General features: G+C 39.7%; 1 protein-coding gene across 8 annotated transcripts in view; it reads right to left on the reverse strand.

Annotated features, from left to right (window-relative positions):
• The window catches only part of EBF1 (EBF transcription factor 1), a 382,065-nt gene that overhangs the window by 23,354 nt on the left and 336,307 nt on the right, over positions 1–22,404 (reverse strand). For all 8 annotated transcript variants that reach the window (XM_082213736.1, XM_082213732.1, XM_082213735.1 and 5 more), the window contains exon 11: positions 19,439–19,527. In XM_082213736.1, the coding sequence (XP_082069862.1) occupies positions 19,439–19,527 (89 nt within the window). The remainder of the gene's footprint in view (positions 1–19,438; positions 19,528–22,404) is intronic.

The raw sequence follows: 22,404 nt of genomic DNA on the forward strand, positions 1-22,404 counted from the left end.
CTCTGATCAGAAAATAGAGATATAATTGCATTCATTTTGCTGTCACCATAACCTCTTCAAAATCCTTGAACAACTCTTCAGATGACAAGCTTTTAGATGCATATTAGCATTTTTTCAATTTAAAATTCTCTACAATATACGATAAAATAGTTGTCATACTGCAGTAGCTACTTATGACATACATGATGTCCTAAATTTAAAAATGAGATGAGAGTGTGTTTGTGCATTTTGCACCCCCAGTAAACATTTATCGTTCCTTAAAACCATTGCACAGCTTCTCCTTCAGAATGCACTTTTCAATTATTTTTTTCACACATGCAGCCAGGTGCATTATATAATTGATGGCTTCTGAATCAATACATTTGAAACTATTTCTGAAGAGATCACTGGCTACAGGCTTTGTCCTTTTCTGTGCTGCTTGACCAAAGCACTAAATAATTTAAAAGGCTATGAAGGGAATGCACACGATACCCATATGGAATCAGGCCATGCTGTTTTAGCTGAGCCACTTAGATTGTCAGTAAGCCTTGCCTGCCTTGTAAAAGATTAAAACTCTAGAGTAGAGGGAAGAGCTGCTTGTCAGATTTGACTCCCTCACCACCACCCAGTTTCCAGTAAACTAAAACATCTTGTTCAGGCACCACAACTTCAAAAAAAGTAAAATTGTTCTGGTGAAATCAAAGTCAGCAATGTTAGGCTTGAACAACAGTTGTAGTAATATTACTTTAACATGTACTTGCATACGCATTTTTAACCATCGTCATTGAAGTAATTATCCCTTCTCTGTTAGCATCAATTCTGAAACAAAAGATCATTTTGCTTCGAGTTTGAGCAATGATACAGGCTGCAGTTCATTTTCTATTTAATATTGGAGCAGCTAAATTCACGTGAGTAGAACTCTTCATGGGAAAGTTGCTTGTGGACCACTGCTTTAATATAATTATGCAGAAATTTTAAGCTCTCATTCTTAAGGAATAAATAAGTAACTTATAGTAAACGACAGTGCAAATAAAAAAAAAAGCCATGGTTTTCCATGTAGTTTATTACTGGAGTACATTCAGTAAGTGCTGTTATAATTTAGAGCTATTCGCTGTTTGTGATTTCTTTCTTTTGAAACAAGCAATTGCCTATACAAGGGTTTTGCTTTTTTTTTTTGCTTTCTTAAACAATATTTCTACATAATAAAACCTTTTTTGTGGCTGACACTTTTAGGTTAGGAATGCAGATGTTGCACAAAAACTCCTTTGTCAGATAATTCTAAGCTTTTACTCTAAAGAGGATCATAGCATCTATATTCAGATTAGTCTTTAATAAAACACACAATAATAATCATTTTTAAAAAATCAGTTCCCATTCAGCTACCATAGCTAATAGTGTCATTGCTTCAAATGAAAAGCAGCCCCTAAAAGTCTTCTATAAGTTACTGCAACAGACCTTGCAAGGTGCTTGAATTGCGGTAACCAGAAAATTGTTCTCACCTCCATGTCATTACGCTCCCAGTGAACCAGCCCCCGAGCGTGTTTGTGTTCGGGATCTAATATATTGCCTTTCAATCAGAGCTGAGAGCCACTGAACACATAGACAGAACATGACGAGCAGGTCAGGAAAGCAATAAAGATTTTACAGAGCTGTCCAAGGTGCTAAATTTACTCAATAATGGGTTTGGCACCATAGTGTTAACCTCTCATTTACTACCAGTTTGAGAGACTAAATTGAAGTAGCTGACTTCATTTACCTTGAAATGTATATTTTATGACATTATGTAAGTAGATTGAAAGGGCACTGCAGCTTTAACAATTTAAGGGCTAAAGCATGTTTAAGATGAAGCCTGGCTATTTATTGTATATTGCACTTAAAGTCTATGGAATATTAAAATGCACTGATTAAATTTGTAAATGGTATTATAAGAAAGATAGCTAATATAAAAAAGATCTATGCCTTTGAAAATCGAAGTGATCTTGCGCCACTGAAAGTGTGCACAGACAGAGAGGCAAAGTTACATAGAAAACATTTTTTCAAACCCATAACCCTTGTCCTTAAACATACATTGGTGCAATTCAACTAAATTAATAATATGCTGTTTAATACTATAGTCTTGGATGAAAAAATCAAGACAGTAAAGTGCATTAAAAATGTTAAGAAAGTATATTTCATTTTCAAAAGCCATTCAACCATTTTTTTCACTGAAAAATCCTATGACACAGAATGTGATTCTAAGTGATGGTTTTCCATTTCTCTCCTAGCCAAGTCCACAGGACTAAGGAACCTGTCTATGTCCTTTTTCATTTAAAATTATCTATGCTATAATTCTTTACATACTTAGCAGGGGGTAGGCTCTAATGAACACAGCATAAGTGACATTTGAATGGCCATGTGTAGGGTTATGTTGTTTGTCTTCATGACAAATAATTTCTTTAAAAAACTGTTACAGTCTTAAGACTGGAATTATGTAACAGTTTTTTAAAGAAATGTGATACAGGCATCATCCCGTAGTGTCTACACTCATTTCTTTTGTCTCACTATCATCTGCTCAGATTTCGCAAAATGTTGAAGTGCTAGGAAAAACCCTGTAAAATCTGGATAGAGATGAAAGTGGGATAAATGTGCCACTTCAATGATTTGCAAAATCTGTTTGAGCAGATGGTCAGGAGACTCAAGAGTGTAAGCCATGTTGTTCTCACTTTATGATGGTGGGCTATCAGGGTTTCCCCCCTGCAATTGGGGGGAAAGAAGGTGGGTTAGGTCTGTGGGGTGCAGTTCCATGGGAAGCCTATCTCTGAGGTAGCCCCACATCAATAGAATGACCTTCCCTCTTAGGTGTGTCTCATCTCAACATTTTTTTCCTTTTTGTTGGAAGATGAAGACACACCTCTTTGTCCAGGTTTGGGGAAAGGAGTGAGGTGTGCTGAGTATGCTTTGTTTTTGCCGCTGCTTAGTTCTCTGATTTTATTGTGAATTACATTGTTGTTGCTGCATTTTGCTTGTTTTATATTGTTAATTTTGGTTCTAATGTGTACGTATTTGCTGCCCAGGGACCTTTGTGCGAAGGGCAGATTATAATGTTCCTGATAAATAAATGAATGAATGAATAAAACTATTAGCCCTCCTCAGAGAGTAAGAGGACCACAGGTCACAGGCAGTGCTGGAGCTGCTTTCATGTTATTACCTGCAGGGGCCACATTCCTCAGTAAACTCAACCAGCAACAAGGAAAATTCCACAGAAACGGAAAGGCTTTTGGCATGGAGTTGTTTTACTGAGATTGTTCATAAATTGGTTATAGGCCCAAGCTGTCAGTTAATGCACCATATTTCCCCAGCACCAGCAAGGGTAGAAACACAATGTTGAGAGCAAGAAGAGGAACAATATGTGGCTGAGGATTTGCTCTTGGTACTGGGTATTTATTTCTGTGTTCTGTGTGCCCTCTTTGAAAGGATATTGAAGAGACTCTAGATTGCTATATTTATAGTAGCACTGTTGTGTTTATAAATGTTTGGATTATAGGTTGTTAATTTTTATTTATTTCTGGTACTCCTTCCTTTCACCAAGGAGTGATCAGAGACATTTGTAACCCACCCAAACAGACACACTTACAGAAAAATAACGCAACTTGAAAGGGCTGAGGTGCCCTCACCATTATGGCAACCCCAAAGTAGTAACCTTCCCTTTCGTGTCGTTCCCTCTGGGTGTTGCCTCCCATTTGGATCTGTCCACAGTGCCTCAGCAGGGCTAACTTTGTAGCTCTCTGGTCAGATGCCAACTATCAGCTACAGCTACTTCCACCCAGTTCCTTCATGGTTCTGTCCCAACACCATCAATGGCTGGTCAGGATACTGAGGAGACTTTAGAGTTAAATTCATAGAACCACCCCCCTACCTAAGGGTTTCTATAGCAATAGCCAAAGTGCATTTGTTTGGCTTTTGATGTGGATTGCACCACAGAGGAATCCATTAAAGCATGAAACTTGCTTTAAAATGAATTATAATCTCCTATATAAGTGCCCAGTGCTTTGTTGGCTGAGCCATTTCCCTGAGAATGAAAACCATTTGCCATATATGGTTCACTGGGGTCAAGATTCATCATGCTAACTATATTTTGTGCTCCTTCTTGGGAAGAAATGCTACAATATTCTCATTGATCTCTGGTTTCATATGTTAAAATGGGTAGAAAGTAATTGTGCAATGTGGACCCTGAAATTTACCTGATGCCAAGAAATTTCAAGGAATTAGTTACAGGTAGCATGTTTTTTCTTCCTTTTCATGAAAGAGCTGTCCACTATATATAAAGCTTATCACTCCCCTAAAGCACTAGGATACTTATAGAGATTCTCTAGCAAATCATGAGGTATGTATAATGGGTTGTCTAGATATCATATCATCTTCTAATGCTCTATTAGCTCAGCACTGTGACAAAGATAAGAAATTGAGAGAAATCATTCATCTTGTACAAGAGCTTAATGAAGATGATGTCATTCAAAGTTTCCATGCTTCCATCTTTAGCTGATGGACTCTGACTCCTAGTTTCTTGTTTCATGGGTGCGGCAAACAAATGCCCAGTTATATTCTAAATATAGCCTCTGGAGGGTGGTTTCTTTCTTTTTTTGGCAGGGGAGAGAGCTTTGGAAATTTCAATTTAAAAGAATAATAATTAGACTGCCAACCCATACACATTTATTTGTAAATCAGTTTCATAGAACTCATTAGTGGGATTAACACAAGTAAAAAGATGGCAAGGATTAGGCTGCAAAAATTTAACTCCTTTTACATATTGAGACATGAATATGTTTGTTCCACATCAGTGTTTTTCATTGTTAGGGTTGGGTAAGCATTCCCCTCCTTTGAAGTACGGTAAATGATGGTCTTGGATGCTGGTGCCCATGGAAGAACAATTCACATGCACAGTCTGAAATATTTGCATAATATGGATGAAAAACTCATACAGTGGTGACTGGCCTAATAGGAAGCATCTCCATTCTCTTCTGCACTGTGGGCTTAACTCAAGGTTTCTCAAACTCAGGTTTCCATTTCTTTTTGGACTACAACTCCCATCATCCCTAGCTAGCCGAACCAGTAGTCAGGGATGGGATGGTGGGAACTGTAGTCCAAAAACAGCTGGAGACCCAAGTTTGGGAAACCTTGGCCTAGCTACTTGTTATGGTAATATGATTAGCAAACAGGCAGAAGGTTTTTTAAAAAATTAAATATGCAGGGTTGCGGAAATGTGCCATAAAATGTTGAGTCAGCAGTAGTGAAACAAATGAAAGAATGAACAAATATTTCCATCATGAAGGAAACAAAAACCCAACAAACAGTAAAATGTGACAAAAACATATTCATGGCCCATAAATGAATGTGAGGGGACAGAATTAAAAGAATGAAAGAAAAAACAAGATAATATTCCCTAGTTGCTAAACAGTGAAGCGCCTGATATTACATTGTTTGTTTGTTTGTTTGTTTGCTTAAAGCAATTCTATATTGATCATCATTAAAAATTCTAGGGTGTGCCAGAACAATGGTAATACAGTTCTGAAAAAAATCAATATATTAAAAACAATAAAAAATATCAACAGTAACCCAGATAGTTAGATCTTTAGCAAGCACTCAAAAAACATAAACGTTTGTGCTTTGCCATAAAGCTGGGCACCACAAAAGGAAAAAATTGTCACCCCATATTGTCTCAATATGAATTTCAGACTGGATATAATCTTGGATATTAACTATTGCCCCATAGATTGACTATTGGATTTATTTATTTATTAGATCTGGCTGCTAAGGTAGTTTAGGCAAAAGGACAGAATGCTGGGGCATTCAGATTTGGGATAGTTATCTAGAATGATTTATTGGGAGCCAAAGTTCATTCAGCAAACTGAATTCTGAGTTTGCTAGGTACTTAAGCTTCCTCCTTCTTCCTATTATGTATCCTCTTCTTCCATGTTATTTGCAAACAGACTTTTTTTCTGGAAGCAAATAACATTGAAATGAGCACTAAATTTGCACTGCATTCTGCAATATTTCCAGAAGTGGCATTAATGTCATGTGAAAGCTTAAAGATTAAGTGGAAATTAAAAGTCAGGGAAACATCAGGAAAATGAAATAAATGGCCGCGTGAATGCTCCCTTCTGGGCATCAGTATCTGACCCCACAGCTGAGTAAGCGAGCCTGTTGCCAAGTGAAGGCAAAATAATAATATTGAGCTAACCTGGTTTTTTTCCCCTTCACCCATCAAGTATGAAGATGTATTCTAGTATGCAAGACTCACTTAACAAAGGAGGACTAAGGTCTTTCCAAGCTGTAATGGTCTCCACAGCCTTCATCCAAACTGAAGATCACAGCCTATGCCTAAGGCACTAACAAAAACACTCAGGCATGACCTTGCCACCTGCTCCACATTGAACCAAGCTTATAAATAAAATATAGTAAGCATATATGAGACAGCAAAATCTTTGAAGGGTAAATGCATGCAGGCATCAAGCCATGAATATATTGTGAATCAATGAGAAAGATCTCTCTTGATCACAAATGTGATAATGCTATAGCAGAGGGGAGAAAAATCTCATGCACAGAGTTTTATGCTGTAAATGCTGAATGGTAATGGGATTTAAGTCCATTGCGTCTTCCAAAACGTTTTGCTTTGGCAAAGGCAGTCTTTGAAGAATAAGAAAAGAGGCCAGGAGTAAGCAGCTCTTCCCCATGCATCATTTATATTTTCAGCAAGATGGCAATCAGTTCTAGGGAATCAGAGCTGTTCCAGTAGGTAAGGATGTCTGGCCTAGTCTCAGCATCCCTGACAATTGCAGTGTATTGGAGATGCCCTTACATTGCAGTTTTTCTCTGTTGACTCCCTCCCTCACACTATCTGCATCAAGGTTGGGGGTGGATCAGGCCAGCAGTCCCTGATTTTGGAGCATGAGTACCTTGCATGACAAACAGTAGGAGGGTTAGGTAGGTATATACATATCGTCCCTTTTGCTGCCTTGGACACTCAAGTTGCAGGAAGGATGGGAGGAAGACTTCACTGCCTACAGGTGGTGCTTGAATTTAACTGGGCTGAATACAAATAGTTCTAAATCAACTTATTTGAACAGGGCTGTCTAATATTCACCAGCTCTTTCTGTATTAACCCATAAACCCCTTTTGGGTTAAAAACTACAATAAGAATAGAATGTAGATTAAACAGTTTGTGTGTTGTTGTTTTTTAAAAAACCATCAAGAATATCTTCTGGGATATAAATCTCAGATAAGAAAAGATACTTGTTAGATTCTGCAAAATGGCTGGTTTTTAATGGGATGAATGAAAGTGGCAAAGTAAAAAGGCTGTGATAGGATGACCTCTGGTGATATTTGGCTACATCTTGTCCAGACTGAATGAAGCAAAGACTGAAATAATGTTGGGAGGTTTTCATATTAGAGTGTTAAAAAAACCTGCTATGTCATAACCCCTACAAACGAGTACATTCGCTTACATTTTATCATAGGCATAATTTTTTTAAAAAGTCTCTAGGAAGGGGCATTCTCATTACAATAAAGGACCACTTTAGTCCCAATTGAAATGAAAAGAAAGAGCACAGCTTACATCTAGATACCAAGTGGTAATTTCTAGGGAAGCATAAAATGCCAAATGTGTAACAATTATGTTTTATAACTCTGTGTTCAAAGGACTTAATAGTATTTTATTGCACAGAGAGGCTTCAGCTCAAACAGACCTATTTTACTGGAGTGCTCCCTGCCTTATGTTGTTAAAGCACTTCATCAACTTTCTTTCTTATTATCAGCAGGAGAACGACAAGATTAATTTTTGAACAATCTAAGTGGCCCTAAAAATCTGGCAGTAACTAATTTCACGAAGCAGATGTCTAAGCTAAACCGATAAACAACATTTCCTCAAAAATATCGGGGGCATAAGGTACTTGATATTAGCCCCTCCAGCATTCTGATAACTATCACTACATTTAATATTATTGTTCTGCCCGGCCTCAGTGATGACAGATACAACCATTCTTCCTAAGCATATATTCATAACATTTAGCGGGTAGGGGAGGGAAGTGTGGAGGGCCTGTATTGTTTATTTTATCACCAACACTGGTCACAAAAACATTGACAATATTTTCATTGCTCCTTGCTCTTCATTTTTAAATGAATAAATAAAAACAAACAGCTGGGGGAAAATTTGATCAGCTACCAGGCACAGTTTAAGATTCCCTGGGCAATATACAAGACCGCCAGGGTGGAAAATCAAAACCGTGACATACTGAAATGTGTTTCTTTAAGCAAACAAAAACAAATTGCATTGCACACTCATATTGTATGAGCCAGATCTATCCCATACAAGTGTATCACCTACAGTATCTTAATCCATCAGCTACAAATCATGAATATGGTTACCGCCTAGGCAAAGGCAGAGTGCATAGATCTTTGTTCTAAAAGGCAGTCTTGAGTTTTCTTGCAGAGGTACTCAGAGGATGTTACTGTCTAAACGATTTATATCATTGTAAGCAAAATGATTGACTTCTAAAACAGAAAAAAGAGTGGGGGGAGCTGGTTATTGCCTTAATGAAAAAAAAATCAATGGAAGTAAAATGAAGACATGAGATTTTGTCTGAGTTGCCGTTAATACTACTGAAGAGCTATGGATATTAGAAGGTCAACAAATAAATTAGTCCAAGTGGTAAGAAATGAATGATTTGAGTTCAAATCATATTGAGTGCAAATTATTCACTGCCTATTATTACACCAGGTAATTTTTACCCGTGGTGCCTCAATTACTGTTCTATAAGCAGTAGCACAGTTTTAAGAGCTGCAAGTTTCACTGAGCAACCTCCAAGTAGCTGGGCTGGGATAGCTGACTTTATAGTGATGGATCACAAAGTGTGGCCCTCCTGCATAGGAACCCTTACGAAAGAAACAGGACTGCATTCATTTGACCAAACTGGTTCAGCTTTCATGTGTCGGACATTAAAAACAGACCCTGTGTTTCTTAGGAAGGAATTAGGACTGTTGCCGTATACTCTTTCCTCCACGTTATTATGACATCAAAATAGTAAGAATGAAGATCTCTTCATGCCCAGCTTAGTGAACTGTGCAATAGCTGTGTTTCATTTGGGAAGACAACATACAGTATCTCTTGGGATTTCAGGCTTAAACAGGCAACAATGAAACTATATGTGGCTATCCTAAAGCGCCAACATTAAGGGATTTCAAAACATCAATCTTACTCAACAAATGACAAGATGGAGCCTGTAGAAACCCTTTAGGTTTGGGTATACTTATCTCAAGAAACCTCTGTTGACGTTGACAATTCCAGAATAACTAATTAATAGACACTAGAAGAATGCAATAGTTTTGAGAAAAGGATGCTAGTTCAGGGACAGTGGCAGGATGTCACTAAGGCACAGGTGGGGATCCTCTAGCTCACAAGCCAAATTTGCCCCATTAGGTATCTCCATTTGGTAGTTATTTTTCTCTTTGACATCTGGTAGGAGGGCTTTCCACAGGGTGGGTGCCACTACCGAGAAGGCCCTCTGCCTGGTTCCCTGTAACTTGGCTTCTCGCAGCAAGGGACCCGCCAGAAGGCCCTCGGCGCTGGACCTCAGTGTCTGGGCAGAACTAGCTTGGGATCTATGAGCTCCCTCACCTCAGTAACCCTTTCCCAAAAATAACCCTTTTCATTGGTTTTATACTGGTTCATATGATTTCCATGCACCCACTGACAGTGCTGACTGAATGTGCATCATCATATCGACTTCTAGGAACTGTAGTTTGGTTTCACCAGCCTTTATCCATTGTACGGCATCTGTTATAGTGAAAAACCATCTAGGAATTTACACCCCCTTCCCACAAACCAACCAGTAATGAGAGAGGGTTTTAGATCTAGATGGGGAAGGGGACAAGAAACAAGAGGATCATCTGACCTAAACAGAGATGATATGAAACAAAAGGCTGCTTGGTTGGGTTATCCAGTCAATGAAAGTCAAGTCTCACTAAAAGTAATGCTTTGTAGGTGCATGTCTGTGCATGAACCTACAAGGTAGTTGGCTTTGGGCGAATGGTGTATTCTAAGTATACCCAGAATCTTATTTGGTATTCTGAGCTGGGGAAGATCTTTGCAGAGAAATGGCACTCTGTAATACAGCCAAGCACTAGGGACCGAACCAATTCATATTCCAAACCAGGTAATTACAATATTCAGGAATATCACTATAAACAAATTGGTGCTCAGTTGCTGAAATACGTGTCTGAGTGAAAATACTGTTTGTCAAACACACATGAGAAGGGAAAACATACATCAACACAGTCAACTGGACTTGGCGTATCACAGTGCAATATGAAATTATCACTTCAGACACAAGTTTCAAGGAGGTGCCATTTTCCTGCCTCCCACCTTCTGTGTGTTGTAAAAAATGACATTTTTTGTGACTTTCAGTCAAGATCTGAAAAACAAAAGGTGTGCGTGTCATTTAGACTTTTTTTTGCTTTGGGTGCAAAATGTCTAAGGCCAATGTCTGCACATACAACACAGGCTGCCCTTTTGTCAATAGCAGTCACTGGGGTGACATGGGCAGGGCAGAGATGCTCACCTGGCTTCCGAATGCGGCACATCACTGCCAATCAAGGAAGGGGTCAGAGTGTAGTAATTGCTCCTAAACCTGAAACACAGCTATGCCCTCTTCTGATCTAGACTGGATTGGCTTGGAGGCATGAGAAGCGGGAAGGAGCGAGTTGACTATTCTCACTACTTTCTTGATGAAAATATGATCCGCAAAGGTATTATTTGCCACCCAAAAGAAGCTGCTATTTGTGCTCATACCCATGCCACAAATCCAGTCTGGATGTGGAGGGGAGCACATAGCTGCTGTTTAATATATTGTGTAGTTTGACCCAGATATCAGGGGGAATGCTCAATGAAGGTAACAGTTCATCCACATGAATGTTGGGGGGGGGGGTTGGGGGGGTGTACCAAGAGCAGTTTTAGGAGGAAAATCTAATCAGGAAGCGAAAGGTTTAAATCATGATATCTACCTGCATGAATCCAGTTTCTACAACTATGCACTTAAAGTTATCATGCAGTTAGAGCCTTTGAGCTACCATAATAGTTTCTTTAAACTGAATAGTCAATTAATAAGTTCAAGGCAATACTAAATTGGACTTGGCTGATGTGTCACTAATCCCAAGGGGATTTAAATAATTTTTAAAAGAAGCATATCAGGTACTTTTTGGCACACTCACACTAGCCTAACAGGATTTAGATTAATGCACCACAAGCGAGAATCATTGAAAATTGAATTGATTGTTTCTCTACAACAATGCAGAACTGTGAAAGTCAACCGTAAGAAACAGAGAGCATACCTAATGGTGTAAAGCAGGGATCACTCCTGATTATTAGCCATGGAGACAGAGGCTGATGAGAGCTGGAGTCAAACAATACATGGAGGGCTAGATGCTCCACATTCCTGTTCTAATGAAACCCAACAACTGGCTTATCTTAGAAGTCTTCCGAAGCACCATGTAACCCTTTCTGACCATCACTTTCCACAACAAGAAATGTCATTCTAACCTATTATTTCGCCCAATGTTAGTCACAAATTGTGTATCAAAAGAGCTGTATCTCATGAAAAGCTTTTAGACCCCACACCTGAAATAGCAAAAGAGTGAAGCAGTCACTAACAAACTTCACTTGTTAAAGGGAAGGCTAGAAACAACACAAAAATAAATAAAGACATTTACATGTAATGCACTCAAACAACATTTCCTTCTCCACAATGCGACAAGCAGTTCACAAGAACCAATATACTTGGATGTCCCAGCATCTGAAACATTTTTTCAAGTATATCCAACTAGGTGCCAACCTGTAACATCCCTTTGCATTGAGCTGGAAACTAGAGATTTCATTTACTCTTTCCTACTGCTACTCAGCTGGTGCTCCTTATTGATATTTGCAGAGGACTAAAACGACAAATGCAGTATCTAAATTGCCTTATTCCCCACACATGGAAATTCCAAAACAATATTAATGTAATTAGAATAGATTGTGCAGCCTGCAGTGACTCTTGCTTGCATTTGTCACTCTGCTTCATCTGTGATAAATCACTGTATCCAAGGAGGGAATTTTCGGTCTCATTTCGCCAATGAACAACAGAGTGCCGTCACGTGACTGGAGTCTGAATTTCAGTTCTAGCTGGCGCACAGTTGAGTCGAATAGCATTTGGCACAATGCAGAGTAGAAGCGAGTCACTAAATGGCTGATTTACTAAATTATTATTGGATGAGCCTTTGCAGTTCCAACGGAAAGTGCGTCTCTTCATGGTGTGTTCAAATTGTTCTGTGTTTAAATATTCAGCATGAGGCTAATGTGAACTGATGAAGTGAGACTACAAACATTCACTTTCAATATAGGCAGAGAGACAGAGATGCAACATATCATGTGGCCTGCAGAGGTGAAAATGATTTATATTTAAGGATGCTGCCGCTTGCTTCTAGTACTTTAAGGTGCTCTTAATTAGTCTGGTGTTGGAATGAGCAAATTTAGGACACAGGGAAGGACACACATACGAGAGAGAGAGAGAGAGAGAGAGAGAGAGAGAGAGAGAGAGAGATTCAACTAGGCTTCTTTAAAGCTACAGAATTCCAATAAGATCTGCTTCAAAGTCCATTTTTAGCCAAAGATTTTCCGCCTGAATTTTTCTCATACAAAAAGAAAAGAAAAAAAGACTCTCCTTCCAAGGAAATCCAAAGGTGCAGTCAACAAACATGTTTGAAATATAACTCTGGTTTGTAATTATATGACTTATGCAAGTGGGGGGGGGGAGATAATTTCTTTACTGCCACCTGCTGGAGCTGGCAATAACCCTTTGTCACACTAAAAGAACAAGCATCCTCACTTTAGAGGACAGATACAGCAAACATTTAAAATACTGTGATCCGAGATACTTACAGTAGATTAGAATTTTTTATTGGTACTGTGTTGCCATAACAACATAAACGCAGCAGATGACTTAAGCTAAGCTTGCAAAGCAAAAGGCTGCTCATCTGGCAGTTAAAATGAATACAGTTCACTTCACAAGTTCCCCATATGGACCCTTAGTGTATGGTAATGAGGATACCATATGGTGAGAAAAGAAATGCAGAGAGAACAATTGTGCTCCACTGGATGGGTGAACTGGGTAGGAAGTTATGAGAAAACACAGGAGAGAGATTTGTCTGTGTGCTCTCTAGCTCAAGGGTTCTTTCAGAAGGGGATTCCTCTAGTCTTCCCTTAATCCACTTCTTAATGCGTACATGTACGGATGTGACAAAGAAGCATATTGAACATTTTGCGACATCATTCATCATAAACTGTCAGCGGTGTTTACAAATCAGCCCCGGATGATCTTATACATCAGTAATTCTTAAAAGGTAACCGTGATAAGGTTTAAGACAAAGTGCAGGGAAATTTAAGCACTCTTGACAAGCAGAAACATTAGTGGTAATCATTTTAGAAATGCTTGCATCTTTTCTGCATGCATGTTTGGCTGTAAATAATGCTGGAATGTATAACAGCTCTTCAAAAGGTAGGTGGGAAAGCGAAACAAATAATATTTCTCTCTCTCTCTCTCTCCCTCTCCCTCTCCAAAAGATAAAACAAGTAATTGATTAGAATCACAAAGAAGAATTTGTCACAAACACAACCACATCCGCACCGTACAGAATGTAGGACTAACCAGACCCTCAACCTGGTAAGACAGCTTGCTTAAGGCTGCAAAGTCAATTTTGTACTACACATGCTTCATAAAAGATGAATATAAATGCATTAGTTAGACACGGTGAGCTAAATTAGAAGGTCAGGCAGGGCTGGAAGGCCTGAAAAATCACACAACCAATGACTGTAATTACTCTTTTTTTAAGTCTATTAAGTGGTGTTGTTCTATCAAGGCTCAGGGGTATAAGACATGAAGTACAAGATAAAGTAATGTGTATTTATTACTCCCACAGGATCAATTTACTAGATATTTTCAGCTCCACAGAGCAAAATACACAAATGCAGCGTTTGTTGCTTTCTTCAAAACTGTGGCATATACTTTTTGCCCCAAAGCACTGCTGCTCCTAGAGAAAAAAATATTGGTTATAGGGGTAGGGGCTTTTCATTTGTTCCACCATTCCATTGTGTACATGTGTGTATTGGCATAGAAGGATTTTAAAATCAATACAGCCATGTAGCCAGTTCAGTCAAGGGGAAGGGCCATGTGAAAGGTCCTAGGTTGAATCCCCAGCATCCGGAATAAGGAAACTGTAGCCATTCAGATGCTGTTGGGTTACAACTTCCAGCATCCAGATTATTGGCTATGCCTGTTGGGACTAATGGGTGTTTCAATCCACCAGCATCTGTAGGACCACAGATTCCCTGGCCCAAATCTCCAAGTATGGTGAGGATATCCTGCTTGAGACCCTGGAGAGCTCCTGGCATTAAGGGTAGGCAATACTGTGACATTGGCTAGATGGACTTGGGATAAGGCACCTTCCTATGTTTCAATATTTGGCCAAATTGCTTAAGTGACATGGTCTAAATATACAGGCTGGTTTAAACATCACACCACTCTTTCATATGTCGGTGCTCAAGCTGGCCGTAAAGTTCAGCTATATCCCTTGGAAAGTTTCTGTGTCCTTGTAGGTGGCTTGTGCTGCTATGGAGATCATGCCTGCGACTGGGCCAAGCCACTGGGATAAGCATTAAGAAAACATTACAGCCAACTGCATGGGGCACTAGAATCATGTTTCAGTTGCTTCAACTAGGCTGACAAAGCACACACACAAAAATGAAAAGTGTCTTCCACCTTCAGGAAAACATTGCAAAGGCACAGATTAATATAGCAAAAGGATCTATGTCGTTCTTCCTATTCTTTATATATTAAAGTTTTGCCATGGATTCTAAATTACACCATCTGCTCTAATCGTTTGCTGAGTAAACACTGACCCACTTAGAAAATGCACTGGAATGTATACATATTTCTGCTGACCTTCAGAAAGAAAAGAGCTGCTTCCCAGCAATTTGTATATAACTCTGCCCTTCAGCTGTCGGAGTGTCACTGTTTTGGAGTAATCCCCGATTTTGGACTTTATACACTACCAAAACTAACCACTGATGACTGCCCGGTCTCAGTGTGATGACAACTGCAGCCACCCAAGAGAATACAGTTGACATTTAGGAATTTCTTCCCATACCCTTGCCAATTAGTGAATCATCAAATTTTGTATTTGAGTATATGTTGTTCCTCCTTTACATCACTGTGGAAGTTAAACTGAGAAAGGAAGATGTTTCAAAGGCCATATTAGGCGTATGAAAGAAAACAAGTAGGAACAAGGGTGAAACTAGGTAAGAATCCACTGATTCTGAATAACTGCATTTGTGGGGTTTTAAACTAAATTTTAGGTGTAGTGCCTCATCTAGGCCCCATGCTGTGGTCCTGATCCAGGCCAGATCTTCTTAAAATTTTATTCACTAAAAAAGACATATGACCACACACACTCCAGCTTCTAGGAAGAACTAAACTGACTCCTCCTACTGACAGTCAGCTATTTTAAATGGCAATCTTCTAATGTCAACCAACTATTTTTATTTAATGGCAACCTAAAATATCAATACTGTGTCAACATTGAATCTTTTTAGAAATCAACCACTCTCTAAAGCTTAGACCATATTACCTGTAATGAAGTGACCAAAACTCTAACAAAAAACTATACGATTTAACAGCCATGCTTTCTCCTAGAATTCAGACTTACTCACAACATCTGCTATCTTTATTCCGCAGCCAACAAATGAGAGGGATTCAGCCATTAGTGTCAAAAGTGCAGAAGGAGACAGGTGCCCACCTGTGCTGCATTCTATAAATGAGTCTTGAACTTCAAATCCAACTTCAAATTCTTAATGTGTGCTAATTGTAGACATACAAACAGAAGGGCATGTTTATTTGCTCATGGATTTATTTAAACCATAGAGCCACTGTCAACTATAACCCCCATTCAAGTTTCAGGGGAAATGCTGCAAAACATTGTTTCACTTTATTTAGCCACAAGAAAATATTATACTAAGGCACAATAAGCTTAGACCCTCGGTGTACTGGTCTATGCTTTTGCCATTTCCATGTTTATTGGAAAGATTTAAGTGTCTTTTGGCGTTTGGTGGGGTTTTTTTGTTTTTGTTTTTTGCCAAAGCAGTTTTCCAGTCACAATCCAGATTCTTGGTATTCAGATGTTCTGCGTAATCAAATGCCACATAGTGTTTACCTTGTGAACCTAAAACTACACATATGTCACCCCCTGTATACAACTGCATAGATGTGTAGGCAACATTTCATGGGTGAGGTGGCCTTAGCTGCTGAGTACACTAGAATCATAGAGTTGGAAGAGACCACAAGGGCCATCGAGTCCAACCCCCTGCCAAGCAGGAAACACCATCAGAGCACTCCTGACATATGGTTGTCAAGCCTCTGCTTAAAGACCTCCAAAGTAGGAGACTCCACCACACTCCTTGGCAGCAAATTCCACTGTCGAACAGCTCTTACTGTCAGGAAGTTCTTCCTAATGTTTAGGTGGAATCTTCTTTCTTGTAGTTTGGATCCATTGCTCCGTGTCCGCTTCTCTGGAGCAGTAGAAAACAACCTTTCTCCCTCCTCTATGTGACATCCTTTTATATATTTGAACATGGCTATCATATCACCCCTTAACCTCCTCTTCTCCAGGCTAAACATGCCCAGCTCCCTTAGCCGTTCCTCATAAGGCATCGTTTCCAGGCCTTTGACCATTTTGGTTGCCCTCTTCTGGACACGTGTCCTTCTTGAATTGTGGTGCCCAGAACTGGACACAGTACTCCAGGTGTGGTCTGACCAGAGCAGAATACAGTGGCACTATTACTTCCCTTGATCTAGATGCTATACTCCTATTGATGCAGCCCAGAATTGCATTGGCTTTTTTAGCTGCCGCGTCACACTGTTGGCTCATGTCAAGTTTGTGGTCAACCAAGACTCCTAGATCCTTTTCACATGTACTGCTCTCAAGCCAGGTGTCACCCATCTTGTATTTGTGCCTCTCATTTTTTTTGCCCAAGTGCAATACTTTACATTTCTCCCTGTTAAAATTCATCTTGTTTGTTTTGGCCCAGTTCTCTAATCTGTCAAGGTCGTTTTGAAGTGTGATCCTGTCCTCTGGGGTGTTAGCCACCCCTCCCAGTTTGGTGTCATCTGCAAATTTGATCAGGATGCCCTTGAGTCCATCATCCAAGTCGTTGATAAAGATGTTGAATAAGACCGGGCCCAAGACAGAACCCTGTGGCACCCCACTAGTCACTCTTCTCCAGGATGAAGAGGAACCATTGATGAGCACCCTTTGGGTTCGGTCAGTCAGCCAGTTACAAATCCACTGAGTGGTAGCATAGTCAAGACCGCATTTTACCAGCTTCTTTACAAGAATATCATGGGGCACCTTGTCAAATGCTTTGCTGAAATCAAGGTAGGCTACATCCACTGCGTTCCCTTCATCTACCAGGCTTGTAATTCTGTCAAAAAACGAGATCAGGTTAGTCTGACATGACTTATTTTTCAGAAATCCATGCTGACTATTGGTGATCACAGCATTCCTTTCTAGGTGCTCACAGACTGTTTGCTTAATGATCTGCTCCAGAATCTTCCCTGCTATTGATGTCAGACTGACTGGACGGTAATTATTTGGGTCCTCTCTTTCCCCCTTTTTGAAAATAGGAACAACATTTGCCCTCCTCCAGTCTGCCGGGACTTCGCCTGTTCTCCAGGAATTCTCAAAGATGACTGCCAGTGGTTCTGAGATCACATCTGCCAGTTCTTTTAATACTCTTGGATGCAGTTCATCTGGCCCTGGAGACTTGAATACATCTAATCTAGCCAAATATTCTTGTACTATCTCCTTAGTTATTCTGGGCTGTGTTTCCTTTGCTGAATCATTTGCTTCAAATTCTTCAGGTCGGGCATTGTCTTCTTTATCGGAGAAGACTGAGGCAAAGAAGGCATTGAGGAGTTCAGCCCTTTCTGTGTCCCCTGTTTGCATTTCACCATCTTCTCCTCTGAGTGACCCCACTGTTTCTTTGTTCTTCCTTTTGCTACGAACATACCCATAAAAGCCTTTTTTGTTGCTTTTAACCTCTCTAGCAAGCCTGAGTTCATTCTGTGCTTTAGCTTTTCTGACTTTGTGTCTACACGTGCTGGCTATTTGTTTGAATTCCTCTTTGGTGGTTTCCCCCCTTTTCCATTTTTTGTACACATCCTTTTTTAATCTTAATTCAGTTAAAAGTTCTTTAGATAGCCACCCTGGTTTCTTTAGGCACCTTCCATGTTTTCGTCTCATTGGTATTGCCTGACGTTGTGCTTTTACTATCTCCGTCTTAACAAACTCCCAGCCATCATGAACTCCCTTTCCTTTTAGTATTGCTGTCCATGGGATCTCACCCAGCACTTCCCTAAGTTTTATGAAGTCGGCTTTCTTAAAGTCAAGAAATTGAGTCCTAGTATGCTTGGCTGCTCCTTTCCACTGTATAGTAAACTTCAGAAGAGCACGATCACTCGCGCCTAATGATCCTTCCACATCTACCCCACTAACCAGGTCATCAACATTGGTTAGGACCAGGTCTAAAATGGCTGTTCCTCTTGTTGCTTCTCCCACTTTCTGGACAATGAAGTTGTCTGCAAGGCCAGTGAGGAATCTGTTTGAAACTTGAAAATTTAAAACTTGAAAATTACAGACCCTGCTATGAAGCTGGTCAAGAGCCCTGACGCTGCACTCAGAGGCATATCTCAAAAGCAATCATTGTAAGGAAAACCAAATGAACAGCCCATTACCCCTTCAATAAGTCCTTTGGAATTTACAACAAATAGCTGGACACATTTGAAGCAGGCCACTTTAAAAAAAAAAAAAGCTGGTGAATTAGTGGAAATTAAATAGTCAATATTAAGATTGAGGACAGATGGTTTATTTCTCAAAGGTTGCAATGGTGGTGTGTTTGTTGAGCCTCTGGGTTGTATTTCTGAGGTAGCAGTGCATATGCAGAATGAGGCATGTCATCTGGGATGAGGAATGCATGAAGTTACCACACTCCTGTTCTCAAGCGCTTACCAGCAGTTCTGTACAGAGCCTAGGCATGTAGATGCATGCAGGCTCTGCTGGTGTGCTATTTACCTTGCAGAACTGCAGTATATAGATTGGATGTATAGAGTCCATACACATACAGCTTGTACGTGGCACAGACCCTGTGCCCTGGGTCCTGGTCCCTGCATGGAGACTGAAGGGGGGCAGCTGGTGTAACCCAACTTCCCCTCTCCATACATTGATCCTACATGACAATGATCTGGACAGTACCAAAAGTCTCTTCTAAAACAAAATCAACATGCTGTTACCGACTTAGGCGTCGAAAGACACAAACACACAATCACAATCACTTTGGGCTGACCTTTGGCAAGCGTTCAGGGTCACCGGGGTGCCTTGGGATGACTTTCTGTAACCTTTGGAAACCATAGTCAATGGTGGGTTCATTCAGAGCTGAAACAACAAACATAATAATTATATAATAAGCAGTAGGACAAGGTGCAACATCGAAGAGTGTATTAAATTGCAACGTGTGTGTATGGGGAAACTATCTGGAAACTATCACAGCAAACTCTCCCTTTGCTCCTTTCCATTCAAATCAGCGATGACTGTGAAGCTGTGGTTCAAACACTGTTTGAGGTGAGGTGCAAGGCTTTGGTTGAGTATCTGTGAAAAGGTGGCAGCAAGTTTTGCTCTCTATAAACAGCTTTTGAGCAAGAAACAATTATAATCTGTGATGCAATTCATTTTTTAAAATGCTTTGTACCCTGCTTTTCAAGTTTTCCATTATTATGTTGTTAGATGGAATCCTTTTTGATTGTGGATTTAAAAAAAGAAGCAGAAGGAAAAGTCTCTTGTGCTTCCAGACAAACAAAATTATGTATATTTTCCTTGTGAAATACATGATGTGCTTTTAGGAAGAGAAATCCAATCGCTGAATCCTAAAACCACTATTGGTTCATGCAAAGCTCTCAAGAAATTATCCACAAGGAGAGCCCTTAGGGTAGAAACAAACAAACAAACAAACAAACAAACAAATGCTATTGCATAGTTGTGTGCCAGGCAGAGTGAAGCAGGGTGTGAGAGAATATGGGTGAAAAAGGGGCAACCATTTTAGTGATTACAATACACTGGGGTTTGGCATAACATAGGGCAAGGATCCATCAAATGGATGCCCTGCCCTGCCCCACCTGCTACGTTACCAGAATAGGTTGCTGGGGGAAGTTCCCATCTCAGTGTATACTGGTAACCTGGAAGTGTGGCATCTGGCCCTCCAGGGCCACCCAACATAGGGCCAAGGGCCTTATTACGCCAGCTCAGGACCACTGCTGCCCCCTGGCTCAATGCCACCAGTGTGCCACTGCTCTGTTTGAACTGTGTCTACACCATCGCTGGCTCATCCCCACCTCTCTCCATCTTTGTATGCATCAGCATCTCAGAAGGAAGGAGGTCAGGTGAGCGACACAGCCCCACCGCACCAAACATCCACTGTTGGGGGCCATTCTCTGCGCACCACCCAAAGGGTAGAGGAATGGGTCATGGCAACACAAGACAGGGCCTTCTCAGTGGCTGCACCAATACTGCGTAACCGCTTGTACTGTAGGTGGCTGTCTCTCTGGTCGCCTTTTACCAGTTGATAAGTTCGAAAGCACGTCAAGTGCAAGTAGATAAATAGGTACCACTCGGGCAGGAAGGTAAATGGCATTTCTGTGCGCTGCTCTGGTTCGCCAGAAGCGGCTTAGTCATGCTGGTCACATGACCCGGAAGCTGTCTGCGGACGAACGCCAGCTCCCTCAGCCTATAGAGAGAGATGAGAGTCGTCCGCAACTGGACCTAACGGTCAGGGGTACCTTTACCTTTAAGGACATTTTTATTGCAGCAGGCTTTTACCCGCTGTTTTATTTGAGGTTACGCTTAATCTGTGGCCTGTCCCTTTTGTTATATTTTTATTGTTATGTTTTTGAAGTATATTGTTGATTTTTTTCAATTATTTTCTATGACATTGCAATTTTTGTTTGCGGTAAGCTACCCTGTTCATAGTTCATAGGCATTAGAATGGTGAGAGAAAAATATTTCTATCTCTCTATAAATAAATAATAGACAAATGCACAGCTTTGAAGACCAGCCTTGCTATTATTCAAGTTGGAGATAAAATAAATCTCTTGCAATTATTCTGGTGAAATTCCGGGCTAACTTGTTACTTTGTATAGGTGAATAAATGGATTCATTTATAGACTCTTTTTTGCCATTGTTTTTAATGAGAGATGGATTGAATGCAACCTCTTCTACCATACATAAAATACGTTCCTTCATTCCCCAATGTCCTTCTATAAAATGTTTTTTTTTCCACAGATGGAAAAAAATATCAATACAATTTTCTTTTTTTTAAAAAAAAACTTTTAGTCTAACAGTCAGTATTTGTGTTCTTGACATCCATCTATACATTAAAAACAAAGTTAGCACATACTGTAGTTAAAATGCATTCCCATTACCCTAAATTTCAAAAGTACACTGAAAGTACTACCAACTTTAAAAACTGTATTAAATTCAAATAGGTCCCAAGGCTAATGGAAGCAATTTGTGTACCAACCCAAACTGACTGGCCTACTTTTCAAAATACAGGTATGATAATCTCATGGTTTTAAAAGGACATTTAAATTGAAATACTGTGAATATAGTACATAATTATACCAATAGCACCCTTTAACTTGTCAGCTTGTAAATCTAAAAGGCTATCAATCATTTCTAAAGAGGAAATAAACCTTAAAATTCTTTGATTGACTGTGCTTACTTTTTATGGGTTTTTTTTTTAAAAAAAAGAGATAGAGAAAGAAGGAAACAATGGATTAAAGTGGCCAGAAATCCATTTACAAAAGTACATTGTTTTACATAGGTGAGTAAAAAGCCAATAATTACATCTCCAAAAGACATCTAAATCAAAGTAAGTACTTTCACCTCACTTATGTATTTTAAGTTGTGTGGAACTTCAGGCAACTTTTTTATTAAAATACTTTAAAAAATGCAATGCTTATTGAAGCAGCTAATAGAATAGCATTTTCATTTAAGGTAATGTAATCATTTTTGCAAATATGAGATTTAAGCCATTTTCTCCTATCTAAACAGTAAACTTTCAACCTGTCTCTTGTGTGAATTAACTAAAATTACACCCAGGTGTACAAAATCTGTCTATCTATGCTAGTGTATGAGTTAAGGCACAATATTTATTATTCTTTCCATTTTATGAATTACTACTTAAACCCTTGAGGAAGAACTTTCTTTCAGATTAGACTTGAAGAGTGGAAGCCTTGGAAGCTGTTTATGCAGCCTTTT

This window comes from Podarcis vaucheri (genome assembly GCF_965113315.1).
Source record: "Podarcis vaucheri genome assembly, chromosome: 2".
Lineage (NCBI taxonomy): Eukaryota > Metazoa > Chordata > Lepidosauria > Squamata > Lacertidae > Podarcis > Podarcis vaucheri.